The following is a 15990-nucleotide window of genomic DNA, read 5'->3' as shown; positions in this document are numbered from 1 at the left end:
TATTGTACTGCACACGGGCTGTCAGCTAGTGGACCAAGAAGTCTGGGAGGAAGTTAATCAATTTCCATTTGCTTTAGTTTTATGGTTGTTTAATCATTATCAGTGTGATCTTTCCTTTTCTTTCTTATAGATACTTAGATCTCCTGCTTTTGAAAGAGCAAACTGGACCCTGAGTTATGGGGAATTGATCCGTTCTGTGGTTCATGTCATGATTCTAAATTGGAGGAGGAAAGGAAATAAAAAGTAACAAATACAAGTGTCTTGAGAAAAAAAGTAATGAATATTATTATTCAAAACAAATTTGTGTAAAATAGGATGCGACATGGCAGGTCATTCAAAGCTCTACTTTTCAGGATAAGATTCATGAATTAAAATTAAAAGAGAAGTCATTCCCACGCAAACTTAAATAACTTATGCTTGGTCATCAAAGAGATCATTGAGTTGGGGCTTGGTTGGTCCAGGAATCAAACGGTTCTGCTTGATTTGATCTATTTTCTCAAGATCCTCCTTTGTGAGTGCCCAATCAAAGATTTGCAGATTTTGGTTCATCCTCTCCTTATCATAGCTCTTTGCTGCAAATGTGACTCCTTGTTCATACAACCACCTCAGACTGACCTGAGCTATAGACTTTCCATGAGCCTCTGCAATCTCTTTCAACATATCATTCTCCATAACTTCATTTGCTCCCCTGCTGCCACCTTTCCTCAAAGGTGAGAAGGCGGTCAGGACTATTCCATTTGCACTGCAGAACTCTCTTAGTTCCTTTTGTTGCCATGCAAGGTTCATCTCCACCTATATAATATGTATCAATTGATTAATTTTAGTTAGTCAACATTAATCAATCTCATAATCATTCATATGAACAACACACACAATCAAGACTCAGGAAGATAATAAAGGAATTCAAACAGCACAATTGTGAGAGAGTTGGGTTGGTTAATTAATTACTTGATTCACAGCAGGAAGGATATTGGCAACAGAGAGCAGATTTTGAAGTTTCTTAACAGAGAAGTTGCTGACACCAATAGCTTTGGTGAGGCCAAGTTTGAGGCACTCTTCCATGGATTCCCAGACACCCTTCACATCAAATGGCAAGAGATCCTCCACAGCAATTGGAAATGAGAACTTTCCTGGTGTAGAACTGAGGGGCCAGTGGATCAGATAAAGGTCCAAGTACTCCAGTTGAAGAGTTCTGCACAAAATAAGTACACGAGCTTCATCAAACCACTGATTGAACCAACCAATATTGAAAGAAGTGTGTATATACTTGATGTTACTTACTTGAGTGATTTCTGCAAAGCAGGAACAACAAGATGAGGGTGGTTTTCAGTGACCCAAAGCTTGGAAGTGACAAAGAGCTCTTCACGAGAGACAAGTCCAAGGTCAAGTGCTTCCTTCAAAGCTTCACCAAGAGCTTGTTCAGAGCCATATGCAGCAGCAGTGTCAAAGTGCCTGTAACCTTGTTTGATGGCTTCAATGATTGCATCTCTTGTGTCTTTCTTACATGTGAAGTCAGGGGCTGAGCCCATTCCAATCACTGGAATCCTCTGTTGGCCAGAGGAGTTAGTAAGCACCTTTGTTGGGATTTCAATAATAGCAGCCATTTTGGATGAATTGTGTTTGGATAGTATTGAAAGTTTGTTTACAGTAGAGAGAGAGTTGAGAGTAGTAGTGTAGTATTGGTTGATGAAATGAGGTGGGGGTGGCACCCTTTTTATACCCCAAAATGGGTTCCTACGTGGAAGGCTCCTTAGCTTAATTCCATTTGTTATCATATTTTATTGCAAGTAGAGTTTAAGAGATGGCGGCTAGGCTAATACTTTGAATTGACTATTTTGTATGTTGGACTTGGACACTACTCACCCACCACCCGGCCTTCACCATTCATTCTATATATTTTTTTTTTGGATTTGGATTCTCTCCAGTTGCTACAGGGTCCAGCAGTGTATACCACACTTAAAAAATTTTAGTGTTTAAATTACATTTTTCACTTCAACATATCTCAACCATTAATTATTTTGATCTATAGCTATAAATAAGCCGTAGAGGCTGGAGAGGATTTTGGGCTGGAGAGGAATCCCAATCCATTTTTTGTGTCTCATGTGGGAAAAAAAATCGAATAAATTTCTACAAAAGACTTTTTATTACATGATGGGTTAAGCCCCAAAAGACTTACAAGCTTATTAGTTATATCATCTTAGAAGGCTAAGTTGACATGAATAAAAAATTTGAAAGTCTTTTAAAAGTTAAGTTGCATCTTATTAATAATTTTCAGCATTATATAAGTATTTCATTAATGAAATGATAATTATTTTATGATTATTCGCAATAAAGAATGTAATATGAAACGTAGACGAGTGAGGATCACATATTATCATAAAAGAGGTAAAAAGTTAAAGATTGATGTTTTTCTCACCAAAGAAACATATCATCCTATCCAAAAATGTCATTTTAGTTCAACATAAAATATTATATAAATAAGACATATATTTACTTAACTTAATTATTACATACATGCTGACAAATATTAATTTAATACATTTATATTTGTACTTGCTCACATTATATGTTATGAAACATTGTTATACTGGGCAATTTACAAATTGGTCCACCAGTGGACTAAGGGTCATAATAGTAATTTACAAAATAAAAATATATAAAAAAATTAAATTCTAAAAAAAAAACCTTCTCTCCTCATTCCTCACTCACGCATCAGAGAAGGCCGGAGATGGAGCGTCAGAGAAGGCCGGCGGAGAGGGAGGCCAATAGGTGACGCGAGATCGCGAGTTGAGAGGAGGTGGTCGGCAGCGATTTCGCAAGGGAGCAACAGAGGCCGCGAGTTGCAGAAGTAGTTCACGGATCTTGGAGCCTACCACCTCAAGCACCGCCGCACCTCTTCGTGATCTAATGAACAAGCTTCTCCATAGATCTCAGCCACACCTCACCCACCCCTCCCCACCTCAACACCTCCGTTTCCCCAAAGGCGGTGGCTACTCCATAAATATTAGCTTCGGAACACGGTTGTGGCATCTGTTTCTCCAAACACTTGCTCGTTTGCCTAGAAAACACAGTTGCAGGTCGGCGGGCTCGCTGGAAATCTCCTCCGGCGGCGACTCACAATGGAGGGTGGAAAATTGGTTGAGGGGTTTTGTTGCAGGCGATGATGGGAGTGCAATGGTGGTGTTGGTTTCTCCAAATGATGAGTGATTCGCCGGAGATCAAGGTTTGAAGGTGGCGGTGGTTAGTGTTCTGTCGTCTCTGTTTTACGTCGTCCATGGGGGTGGTGGTGGTGCGGCGGTACTCACTGGTACCAGGGTGCAGAGACCATGGTGTTTGCTGCCTCGTGTTCGCCGGACGAAAGAAGGACCCCCGGTGGTGGCTGGTCGCGTGGAAGGCTATTGGTGCTTCTCAACAGCAAGGGATGCACGACCATGGAAGAAGAAGGTGATGGCGGTGTCTTCCACTAGAGAGATGAGGAGGCAGTGCTTCTCCAAAAGCTTGCTCGTTTTCCCAAAGGCTACAGAAGGCAGAGGGTGACATAGAGGGAAACATCAACGAGTTTGATGGATGCGGTGTGGCTAGCTATGGAGCTTGAAACATCACCGGAGATAGAAGAAGAGCTGGTAAGAGGAGGGGATGTAGGAAATTATATTTGTACCATTTTTATCATCCAACCAATCTGAACCATTCAATGAAAGAATATTCTAAGATTCTCAAATCTAACGATGGTAAATGATAGTTCACAGGTGGACCAAAAAAAAAGTTGTCCACCCTAGTAGACACCTATACTAACTTTAACAGTATACAAGGCTTTATAAATATGCCCCTTAAAATCACAAATACTTATACTTTAAAATAAAGGGAAAAAAGTAAGTAAAAGTAAGAAAATAATAAATATTAAGAAATCAAAAATAAAATTGAGAGAAAATGTGAGGAAAATGAGGTGCTGCATACATTTATTTATATAGATTAGGAACAACGTCTCACGACCCAAAATCCTAAGCCATGACCGGCGCACATACTATGACCATAGCCTGGCAAGCCTATTTAACCAAAACCACTCCCCAAAACAATTTTCTAAAATTATACATATTTCCTATAATTTATATAAATCGAAAGGAATCTTTCCTGTAATATCAATATCTCCAAAATAATAAAATCTATCAATTCAGATTTATCATATAACTAGAATTCCAAGAATACATAAACTTCAAATCCAGTACTAAAGTGCTAATTCTTAAATTAAAACGAATAATAATAAATCAAACTGAATTCCCACAAAGACTCCCCCTATAGCTGCAGAATGACAAAGACCAACAACAGACAAAACTATGACAACCTTCCAAATGAGGCCTATAAATGAAATAAGCCGAACGACCTGATCTGACAATAGTATGCTCCTCAGTTTCCTGAAAATCTGTGGATGGAAATAAGGAATGGGGTAAGTCACAAAGACTTAGTGAGGATTTAACAACCACCATGAACAGGAAAGGGGAAACATATGAAGCACGAGTTTTTCACTATCAATTCAGAGCGTATAATATATTTATAATATTAATCAAATTAATAAGAATCATTTCAAATAAGAGATGATCAAACTGTCAGGTTTATAAATAACAATTTCAATGAAACTGAATAAAAATCATGTCAATCATATCAAACCATTTCAAAATCAGAAATATAATTTAATAGGGTCACACATGTAGAACCGTGAGGCGGCTCCATCTCGTTGATAGCCCTCTCCTCCTAAGGGATGACCTCTCCGATAGGGGCGGCTTAATCTAACGGATAGCCCTTTCCTCTCTCATATCCCATGTCACATCGTATCATATCATCGGGGGAAGCTACATCTCGTTGATAGCCCTCTCCGTGCACTGACGGCTCCATCTAACAGATAGCCCTCTCCTCCCGGAATCAATCTAGCTAGGTGCACCTAGGCCGTTACCTCCGTTAACGGCTACGGGGTTCAATCAAGGATCCCCAAAACCGTTTTCTGAAACCAGTTCAAGTCTCATCAAAAATCTCAAAATCAACTTTTCAAGTTCACAATCTCAGTTTAACATAATTTCCAAAAATATCAAAGCAATATAAATTATTGCTCATGTCAGTTCATAATCAGACTCAGATCAAACCAGCTTTCAGATAATTAAAGAATTGTAAAGCATGTTTCCCCCAATTTAAGTAAATAAGCAATATGATAAAATAATCAAATCAGCAGTTATGTAATTATCAAAAATAAGCCACAATGATTGAAAAATCACTCACAACTATGAAGAATAACCACGATTGCTTTCAGCAATCCAAGCAATCCTGCGACCACCGAACGATCCACTCGCCGTCGAATCTGAACACAAAATTAACCTCAAACCTTCAGCACTTATTACCCTTTTGACATACTACCCATGAGCAACCATAAAATTCTCAAATGTATAACTAAAACCCTAAAATAATTCTACTTAATTCTAAACTATGCTACGATATTATTATTGAAATTTGTGGGTTGAAGGTATACCTCAATGGAATCAATAGTGTCATCCTGATCTAATGAATACCCTACTCCCCTTCTTTGAAGCACCAACGTTAACTCCCAAAATTGTCCCAAAAGCCCTCCACGTGAATGCCAAAACTTGTCTTCATGAACGTGTCCACTTTACGGTGGAATTTGATGTAGTATTTAGTTGTGAAGAGGAACAAGAAAATGAAGAAAAGACGAAGTCGCTGGGGTTTAGGTCTGCGCCGAGGGAAAAGAAAGGAATTGATCGAGAGAGTGGGGAAAGGGAAAATGTTACTTACACACCTCAAAAAGAGGTGGAAGAGGTGGAATGAGGTGAGAGATAGGAAAAAAAGAAAAAGTAAGAGAGAGAAAGTATGAGATGTGATAGATGATAAGAGGAGAGAGGTAGAAACAAAAATAGGTGGAAATGAAGTGTTTAAAAAATGAGGTGTGTATATATCATTGTGGGGAAAGTAATGGAGTGGGGGTGCAGCGTGGGTTATTTTAAAGATAGGTTAGTAGTACTTTTTTTTTTCTTTACCAATATTCAAATAAAAAAATAATAACTATTATAATTATATAAAACGGGCCTGTAACACCCCGATTTCGGTGACGTCACTTTAGTAACCAAAAAGAAACTTAAAGCGGAAAAACGTGAATATATATTTTTTTTGATAATATAAGCAAGACTGAAAGAAATAAAACTCTAAAACGAAAGATAACAAAACTAATATATAATAATAATTACAGCCCCCGCTGCAAGTAGCAAACCTCGTCATGAGTAGCCTCCAGTGACGGAAAGTAAAAGAGTGTAACGCCCGTAGGCAAAATGTACAATCCAAAAGAAAAGGTTAAGTGTTCGCAACACAAACCCTCAAAAATGAGAATGAGTCAGCCCAGATGGCCTAAAACAAGACCTCCTAGCCCAACCAACTCTCTGTGATTCCCGTAGAGAAACCACACAAAAAGCTATCGGCGGGAAACTACCCTGTTCCCAAAAGAAAACATAACTGTCAGAGCTAAGACTCTACTCCTACACTAATCCCATCTCGAGGAGCTCACACCAGCCCTAAAACCTACATGCTAGCATGATCGTCGTCCGAATTCGAAATCCAGAACGACCTAGTCTATGTACACCATCCGTCCTCCTCTCGCGACCGCGATGCGCTCCTGTTCCAGCATCTCAACCCTAGTTCCCCCCGAAGGGTGAACCGTCGTGAACCAGCCCGCCAAAGACATTTGACAAAGGGCGTAGTCCGCCAAAGCACACACAGAAGACGCGAGGGTCAACTCCAAAGAATTATGTAAATAATAAATCCAATAGGTAAAGATAAGGAGTAGCCACTTAGGCTTATAAGTTAGAGATAGTATCCTAGGGTTGTACAGTTCACAATGATTATAAAAGACGATAATAACAATTAGCATGCATCAAATAGGATTAACAATTATCAATCACACTCAGCAACTAAGTGAGTATGCATGTTGCATGAAATGCAATGCCGGTTAACCAAATGCATTCCGGAACGGATGGGCACTAACGAGTCAATCCTAGCACCAGCAACGGTGGGACCATTTCCGCTTGCGTGTCTCTTACACCACACAAAGTGTAGTCAGATCAGCAGTGAACCCGAAGGTCTGCCATTTCCGTCTGCTACTAAGAATCACTGCAGTGTTCTTATATGGAAATCCGGGTCTTATGACCATTTTGGAATCCACCGAGGTCCGAAGTCCGTCTCGTGTTAATACCTCAAAATGAGTGCATGAATGCAAAGTGATTAGCCAAACAACGTCTCCGACCTCACTCGACACGTCGCCACGTGTTCTAACCAACTTATTTGTCTCTAAAAAGAATACCCTAAGGTAAAAGTCGATTCTGCGACAAAATACAATTAATCGTAAAATGAGTGCAAACACTCACGATAACTCTTCGAGTCATCAATGCTCACACAAAGTCTCACGCTTCAGTGGAGTCTTATACAATCACGAAGTCTCTCGCTTCAGTGAAGTTTTATGCTTTCACAAGGTCTCACGCCTCAGTGAATTTACACACTTGCATGAAGTCTTACGCTTCAATGAAGTTTCATGCTGTTCACGAGGTCTCACGCCTCAGTGAAGATCCATGCTTTTCACAAGGTCTCACGCCTCAGTGAAGAATCTCGGCTCATCCCTTGGATGGCTAAACAAACTGCTCAAAGAGCGAAGGAGTATCAACATACTCAGAAACTTATTAGTTTTCTCAACTCTTGGACTCGACGACACTTCTCATTTTCAAAACTTAATGTTCAAGCCCTAAACTTTCGTCTGAGTATTTTATCATTATATTAAGGGTTTTGAGGTTGTTTAATACATTATTGAGGTTCATTATGAAATTGTTTAAGTTTCGTCTCCAATCCTATTAGTTTCCAAGATCCTATAATTCCAATGATTCCCTGGAGAAGGTCTCAAAACAAAAGGTCCATCATCACCCAAGTAATGGCCCGAGAAGTTCCCAGGTAAGCTGGCCGGGCACAATGCCTCATTAAAAGCCCTTCTTGCCTTAGACAGAACAACCCAAGTTCTTACGTGAATTCAAATGGGGTTTTTCCAATATCGTTTTCAAACTCAATTTTTCCTTTGAGAAGGTCTCGATCCATAAAACAATAATAGGGTACGAACCTCGGTCCGTCCCATCAACTTCCCCAAAATCTCAAAATAAAATCGGCATGACATGCCCGTTATCCTCACTCTGAAGCATAACAGATATAGGTGTAATGGCATAGTTAAATTAGCACAGTCCAACAATCATAAATCATGTATCAACATATCCTAATTTAAACACGTAGCACTTAGCATAATTAGCAGATATCACACATCCTAGATTAACCATGTAGCACATAGCATATGATTCAAAACTAAAAAAAAACAGTCAGTAGATGAATAATCTACATTGTCAGCCGAAGCCTCAGAAAACATTTTTCCCAATCAAACACAAACAAGTGCATAAACAATAAATCAAGTCGAATTCGTCGACACCTAAAGCATTAACTAATAGTTCAGTGAGAATCCCTCACCTGTAGATTCTCCAGGATTCTCTTCGAATGCTCCTACACAATCAGCTCCTTGTTCTTCAGGAAATTCCTCAAAATAACCTTAGAGTAAAAACCACAGAATTCCATCAAAATCTATCAGAAACTCAGCAATCAATACTCACTAAGGTTACACGAAGTAGCATATACTCCGAGGTACGATAATCTAGCGCGAAAGGACAAGTTTTTGAAAAAGAATTTTCTTCCTCCTCCTAGGGTAGCTCTCGGCCACACATGGTAATTGTGTGTGTCGATTTTTCTTCGATCAAACTTGGTTCCTAGGTTATCATTAGCCGTAACTAAGGTTAATCTAAACTCGGAAAAATTATCGGATCGAAAACTGTCGCAGGGGTATCTTGGTCATTATTTTCAGCTCAGAATTTCAAAATTGGAAATTTCGAAAAACAAATTAGATGGGGTTGATACTAACGACGATTATGACGACTAATCTTACTAACGCTAAGCTCAGGCGAGGGTTTTAAGCCCAAAGGTTGGAACTTTAGCCAAAAATGGGTATTATGAGCAGAATTGAAACTCGGCGGCAATTCGGCGAGAATCGGCGAAATGTAATCCGCTAAACATGCTCAGGGGCACGCAAGGAATAAGTTTAGATAAAAAGATGAAGTTATTAGGATAGTTTTGCAAAAAGCTCAAAACTTAGAGCACAGAAAAACATAGAGAAAAGCGGCAGAAATTACGATCAGAAGTAAAAATTAGCATCAGTACCTTGAGGCCTACGCGTAGCAACGAACTGTGGGACGATCAGACAAGAATCGGCGAAAAGCTCTCCTCCTCCTTCTTCTCTCCAAGCCGCGGGTTGTGTGTGTGTGTGTTTGTGAGGTTTTTGTTTTTCATTTTTCAAGCTACCACAACCTATATATAGTGAATGAAATGGAAGATATTTTGTAAAGATTGGATAAGGATGGATAGATATTTGTAAAGATCGGATAAGGATGAATAAATATTTGTAAAGATCGGATAAGGTTGAATAGATATTTTGAGAAGATATTTTGTAAACCGGTACAGATTTGTTTAGATATCGGAGGATTTAACTCATAGAGTTAAGATAAAAATATAAGAGTGATTCCGATTCTTTCCTACTGATTCCAACGTATTTTAGACACGATATTCTCCCCGCTGAATCTTCTAATTCTTCAAAGAAATATCAGTATGATTTTTGGTTTTCGAGGCTTGTTTTTAATGCTTACCGGCTTCAAATGCACTTTATGGTTTTGACCTCGGATGCAGAAACTTCCTTCTGAAGAAAGATTGAAAACATCAAGAGAAATGGGTGTACGCGTGTGGAATCTTCATTTGAAGCTCCGAATAGAAAAAGTCTTCATCGTCGGTTGATTCTAGGGTTCTTGAACTATCAGGGTTCTAGTTTCGGCAAACTTCCGAGGATTGGAATCGGACGTTCGTAGATTCAAGGGTTTCGCCTTGAAACGATTGTCATATAAGGATTAAGAGAAGTTCTAACATTTCTCTGAAGATTTTTTTTGGAATTAGCTTCCATTGTGCCTTTAAGTGAAAACTAGCTATTTACTAGGGTTTCTGCCCTAGGTTTAAGCGTATATCGATCGTGTTATACCTTTTATCGACTTTGATGAAATCCTTAGACTTTTCCTGAACTTTCTCCTTCATAAATTTATTCCTTTCGATAAACTCTTGTTCAGGTTTTTCCTTCACGATACGTCAAGCCTAATCGTAAATGGAAATCTCTTCCACTTATTCTAAGCTTAAAAACTTGGGTCTTACAGGGCCGTTTCAGGTAACATATAAAAAGTTCAACAAACTGATGATTTAAATTGTCTGTAAAATGGACGATAGAATTAAAAAACCAATTGAGGGTTTACCGGCAGCCGTTTCCGTCGGAGTAAAAGCGGTTTGGTCGAGGGTATGACCAGTGACATTACTTACGGTCATGACTGTCGGTACATTCTCCCCTTCTACTTTTCCTGCCATCTACAAATGTTTTTAGTTGTTGGTATAATCTTTCCCGCCAAGTCTTTGTGCCACTTACCGATTGTCATTGTAGTCAGTAAATGATTTTTTGTGGAGAAGCACTTAAAACTCTAGCATCGGCCCGTCGAGTCGGGGTATGGGAGGAGCTTTCCTCCATCCCACCAACTTCCTAACATATTTCCCCTAATTTTTGCGACTTAACATGAGGGTAGGTTGGCATTTGTTCTCACTTCTCTTGATTTTCTTTTGGAAATCTATTATTAACATTTTTAACTTTAGTGTATCTACGATGACACTTATGCTTAATCAACTTCCTTATCGCGCGTGTTCACATGAAACGGTAAATGACTAACCACGAAATGCACTATATTTTCATTTATAGTGGTCTTCAATGTGTTTAAGTAAAATCGGAATACTACTTCATTGTGTTTGCAAGGCAGGATTTTAATCAGCGTGTGATCCGAGAAAAAATGTGATTTTTATGGTGGTCTTCCATGATAAGTCTGAGTAGCCTGCTCTAAATATGGCTATAGTAACACAATAATTATTTTTATTTGTTTGCCAACTTAATCATGAGCACTAAACACTAAAGTGTATAGTGAGATTTTTGTTGAATTTAATGTTGATCCACGTTTAACTCAACATGTCAAAATCCTACTTCTCATTGAGTTGAGATGTGTTTGCCCTTTTGCTTAACATGTCAAAAGATTACTTCTCCTTGAGTTGAGTTAGGATATGTGTTTTTCATTTCCCGTCAACAAAAACATGAAAACAAACACAAACAAATCATGGAACGTTAATTCTTTTTCAGTCCTAGCGCTGCATCATCACTTCTTATACTGCACACGGGCTGTCAGCTAGTGGACGAACAAGTCTGGGAGGAGGATAATCCACATTTTCATTTGCTTTAATTTCATGGTCGTTTAATCATTATCAGTGTGCTATTTCCTTTCATTTCATATAGAGACTTGGATCTCCTGCTTGCAAAAGAACAAACTGGACCCTCAAGTATGGGGAGTTGACCCATTCTGTGGTTTCATGTCATGATTCAAAATTGGAGGAGAAAAGAAAATATAAAGTATCAAATACAAGTGTCTTGAGAAAGAAAATAATGAATATTATTATTCATAACAAATTTGTATAAAATAGGTTGCGACATCAAATATTTAAACCCAAAACAAAATGACAGAGCTCATTCAAAGAGATCATTGAGCTGGGGCTTGGTTGGTCCAGGAATCAAACGGTTTTGCTTGATTTGATCTATTTTCTCAAGCTCCTCCTTTGTCAATGCCCAATCAAAGATTTGTAGATTTTGGTTCATCCTCCCTTTATCATAGCTCTTTGCCACAAATGTGACTCCTTGTTCATACAACCACCTTAGACTAACTTGAGCTATAGACTTGCCATGAGCCTCAGCAATCTCTTTGAGCATATCATTCTCCATAACTTCATTTGGTCCCCTGCTGGCTCCTTTCCTTAGAGGTGAAAAAGCAGTCAGGACTATTCCATTTGCATTGCAGAACGCTCTTAGTTCCTTTTGTTGCCATGCAAGGTTCATCTCCACCTATATAACAGATTAATTTGAGTTAGTCAAAACTAATCAATCTCATGATCATTCATATGAACAACAGTACAACACACACAATAAAGATTCAGGAAGAGAACAAAGGAATTCAAACATCACAATTGTGTGTGTGTGTGTGAAAGAGAGAGTTAGTTAATTAATTACTTGATTCACAGCAGGAAGGATATTGGCAACAGAGAGCAGATTTTGAAGTTTCTTAACAGAGAAGTTGCTGACTCCAATAGCTTTGGTGAGGCCAACTTTTAGGCACTCTTCCATGGATTCCCACACACCCTTGACATCAAATGGCAAGAGATCCTCCACAACAATTGGAAATGAAAACTTTCCTGGTTGAGAAGTGAGAGGCCAATGGATCAAGTACAGGTCCAAATACTCCAATTGAAGAGTTCTGCACAGAATAAGCCCATGATGAGCTTCATGAAACCACTGATTGAAATTGAACCAAACAATATTGAAAGAAGAATATAATATACTTACTTGAGTGATTTTTGCAAAGCAGAAACAACAAGATGAGGTTGATTTTCAGTAACCCAAAGCTTGGAAGTGACAAAGAGCTCTTCACGAGAGACAAGTCCAAGGTCAAGTGCTTCCTTCAAAGCTTCACCAAGAGCTTGTTCAGAGCCATATGCAGCAGCAGTGTCAAAGTGCCTGTAACCTTGTTTGATGGCTTCAATGATTGCATCTCTAGTGTCTTTCTTACATGTAAAGTCAGGAGCTGATCCCATTCCAATCACTGGAATCTTCTGTTGGCTAGAGGAGTTAGTAAGCACCTTTGTTGGGATTTCAATAATAGCAGCCATTTTGAATGAACTGTGTTTGGATAGTATTGAAAGTTTGTTTAGAGTAGAGAGAGTTGAGAGTAGTAGTGTAGTGTTGTTTGATGAAATGAGTTGGGGGTGGCACCCTTTTTATACCCCAAAATGGGTTCCTGCGTGGAAGGCTGCTTAGTTCAATTCCATTTTTATCATGTTTTGTTGCAATGACTTGGCGGCTTGGCTAATACTTTGAATTGACTATTTTGTATGTTGGACTTGGACACTACTCACCCACCACCCAGCCTTCACCATTCATTCCTCTGTATCTTTCTTAAGTTTTCATTTGGGAACAAAAATCGAATAAATTGCTATAAAATAACTCTTTTATGATATATTGAGTCTTTTTATCCAGTCCACAAATAGGGCCAAAATATTCCAAAAAATACTATTTGGAAATGATCAATTACCGAATGCCAAAAGTCATCAATAATGAGTAACAGGAATCGGCAAGAACCCATTTACGAGGGATTTATGTCGATGAAGGCATAACCCCAATTTGGTGACATTAGAGCATCTATATCTATCATACTCACTAAAATATTTATACATTATTTTTTTAATTTCCCATAATGCCACATCATCTACCCTATTTTATTAACTTTTTACTCCAACCCAACAACTTTTAAAAGTTTCTATAGTTGATCCCACCATCAACATCACATTTGTATATTTTTTTTATTTATCTACATTTTAATTAATAGTAAGTGCTTGTAATAAATACAAGCTCACATTTCAAGTCTAGTGTGGAGTATCTATTCCCACATACTCATCTTTGCCATGTTGGAATTGAATATGTAATCCAATGGTAATAGATATTCATATGAGTATGTATTTAACATTAGATACTACCATTGGAGAGGCTCTTAGTAATTCATGGGAAATTAAATAGAAAAAAAAATCCTATTTGTTAGTGATAAATGTGTTTCATTGGTGAAAAAACTTCAATTTTACTTCTTTATTTTTTGTTACAATATTACAATCATCAATCACATAAGTAAATTTTGTATTCATATTTATATTCTCAAATGTACCACAAAACAAGTGATGACTTGTAATAAGATACTACATTAATAAAATGATGAAAATTACTTAATGGGCTACAAATCAAATTTAAAGATACATAAATTTTGTTTTTGTTTACATTTTTTTTCGACAGACAAATGATAGTTGTTAGTAATATTAATGAATTAGTCTCTCCTCGGGGTTTGAATCCTAGACCCTTCACCTTTCATCTCATCCAACCCTTATGACCCCTGACTCATACCACTTGAGCTAAGTCTCAGGAATTTATTTTTCTTTTGTTTACATGATGGGGCTAAGCCTCAAAAGACTTACAAACTTATTATTTATATCATCTTAGAAGGCTAAGTTGATATGAATAAAAAATTTAAAATTTAACTTGCATCCTATTACTAATTTTCACCATTTCATTAATGAAATGATAATTATTTTATGATTATTCGCAATAGTAATACGAAACTTAGATGAGTAAGGATCACAATATTATCAAGAGGTAAAAAAAATAAAAAATTAGTTTCTCACCAAAAAAACATATCATCCTATCAAAAAGAGTCATTTTAGTTCAACCATAAAATATTATATAAATAAGACATATATTTACTTAATTAATTACATACAATTTAAGTCTTACAGGCGGACAAATATTAACTTCATACATTTATAATTAAACTTGCTCACAATATATGTATATGAAACATGGTTATACTAAATTCAACGATGTACAAGTAGGGGTGGAAATGGCCTAGGCTGGGCTAGGCTTTGCGAGGCCTAGCCCTGTCCTATATTCGAAACTCGCAGCCCAAGCCTTAGCATGTGGAATTTCATAGGTCAAATTTTAAGGCTCGGTCCGGCCTTCTAGGAGGCCTGACCTACGAGCCTGTTCGAAAGCCTACTTACCTAAAAATAACTTCTTAAAGAGGCTAATCAACCTTGGGTCTAATAGGTCGTGAGGTAATAGGTCAACAGACTTATAAGCCTTCACAACTATCATTGAATTTCTATTTTGAATATTGGAGAATCCAATTAAAAAACCCATTCGCAACAATACTAAAAGGATTTCTTCTTAGAAGAGAATGTTTTTTAATGTAGGTTTTCATCTTAGTATTTCTTCTCTTTTATTTGTTTTTGTATTTTTTTACTTTTTAGACATGATATTATATTTATTAATATTTTTTTTTTACAATTAAATTTATTAATATATTTATTAAATTATAAAAAAAATTAGGTAAATAGGACAGCCTATCAGGCCTAATAGACTTTTTTGTAAGCCTAGACTTGACCTTTTTAGATAATCAAGCTTTTTAAAAAGCCTAAGTCTGACCTTTTTAGCACATAAGTCTGGTCTAGCGCCTGACCTTTGATAGGCTAGGTCCCTGACGATAGGCATGTCCAGGGTGAACCGGTCTGAACCGGACCCGGCTAAACCAAGTCAATTTTCATGAAATCGTTTCAGTCGGGCCGGTTTTCGGGTCACTCGGTTGAAAGAAACCAGTTTACCGTGGTTTGGTTTGGTAAGTTTGGGTTTGGGCTCAAAACCGACCGAAGTAGTATAAAAAAAAAAACTACAGCCCAACCCAGTTTGAGTGAGAAAGAGAGAGGTATGGGAAAAAAACTACAGCCCTTTTAAACATAAAACCTCACCAGCTTTCATTTAACTTCAACAAACCCTAGCCTCCATCAATCTTCCATTCCCATCTTCAGAAACCCTAGTCGCCACTCTCCATCAGTATGCCCTTCCCACCATGAGCCAACCCTAGCCGCCACCCCACCTCACCACCCTACCACCACCGCCACTGCCATGCCTCTTCTCTTCCCCTCTCATAGATAACCTCTCAACCATTCTCTTCTCTTCTCTTCTCTTATCCTTGTTGTTGACGTAGCCACCATTGATCTTCTCTTCTTCTCGTCACAATAGAACCCACGAGGCTGAATCTGGAGTTTTGCGCCCCCTCCATCTACAACGGCGCTCAGATTTGTCTCATCAAGGTCGAAAGTGCTTGATCTGCAAGTGTGAACCCTTCCATGCGATTTTTATGTTGAATTTTC

At 38.0% G+C, this 15990-nt stretch overlaps 2 protein-coding genes and 1 long non-coding RNA gene across 3 annotated transcripts; all 3 read right to left on the bottom strand.

The window, feature by feature from the left end:
• Nucleotides 1–261: 261 nt before the first annotated feature.
• Nucleotides 262–1695, bottom strand: LOC130732889 (NAD(P)H-dependent 6'-deoxychalcone synthase). Its single transcript, XM_057584893.1, has 3 exons — nucleotides 1282–1695; nucleotides 949–1192; nucleotides 262–792 (listed from the first exon to the last, which is right to left on the bottom strand). The coding sequence occupies exons 1-3, from the start codon at nucleotides 1602–1604 to the stop codon at nucleotides 412–414; spliced, it is 948 nt and encodes a 315-aa protein (XP_057440876.1). The 5' UTR covers nucleotides 1605–1695; the 3' UTR covers nucleotides 262–411.
• Nucleotides 1696–4073: 2378 nt separating this feature from the next.
• On the bottom strand, nucleotides 4074–5789 carry LOC130731483 (uncharacterized). Its single transcript, XR_009016694.1, has 3 exons — nucleotides 5513–5789; nucleotides 5266–5344; nucleotides 4074–4417 (listed from the first exon to the last, which is right to left on the bottom strand). It is a non-coding gene; the product is annotated as an uncharacterized LOC130731483 (long non-coding RNA).
• A 5831-nt stretch (nucleotides 5790–11620) lies between these two features.
• LOC130732887 (NAD(P)H-dependent 6'-deoxychalcone synthase-like) lies at nucleotides 11621–13007 on the bottom strand. Its single transcript, XM_057584889.1, has 3 exons — nucleotides 12587–13007; nucleotides 12254–12497; nucleotides 11621–12088 (listed from the first exon to the last, which is right to left on the bottom strand). The coding sequence occupies exons 1-3, from the start codon at nucleotides 12907–12909 to the stop codon at nucleotides 11717–11719; spliced, it is 939 nt and encodes a 312-aa protein (XP_057440872.1). The 5' UTR covers nucleotides 12910–13007; the 3' UTR covers nucleotides 11621–11716.
• Between the last annotated feature and the right edge of the window lie 2983 nt (nucleotides 13008–15990).

Source organism: Lotus japonicus, chromosome 1 (assembly GCF_012489685.1).
Source record: "Lotus japonicus ecotype B-129 chromosome 1, LjGifu_v1.2".
NCBI classification, from domain to species: domain Eukaryota; kingdom Viridiplantae; phylum Streptophyta; class Magnoliopsida; order Fabales; family Fabaceae; genus Lotus; species Lotus japonicus.
Note: the sequence above shows the minus strand (reverse complement) of the source record. Positions and strands in the feature narration are given on the sequence as shown.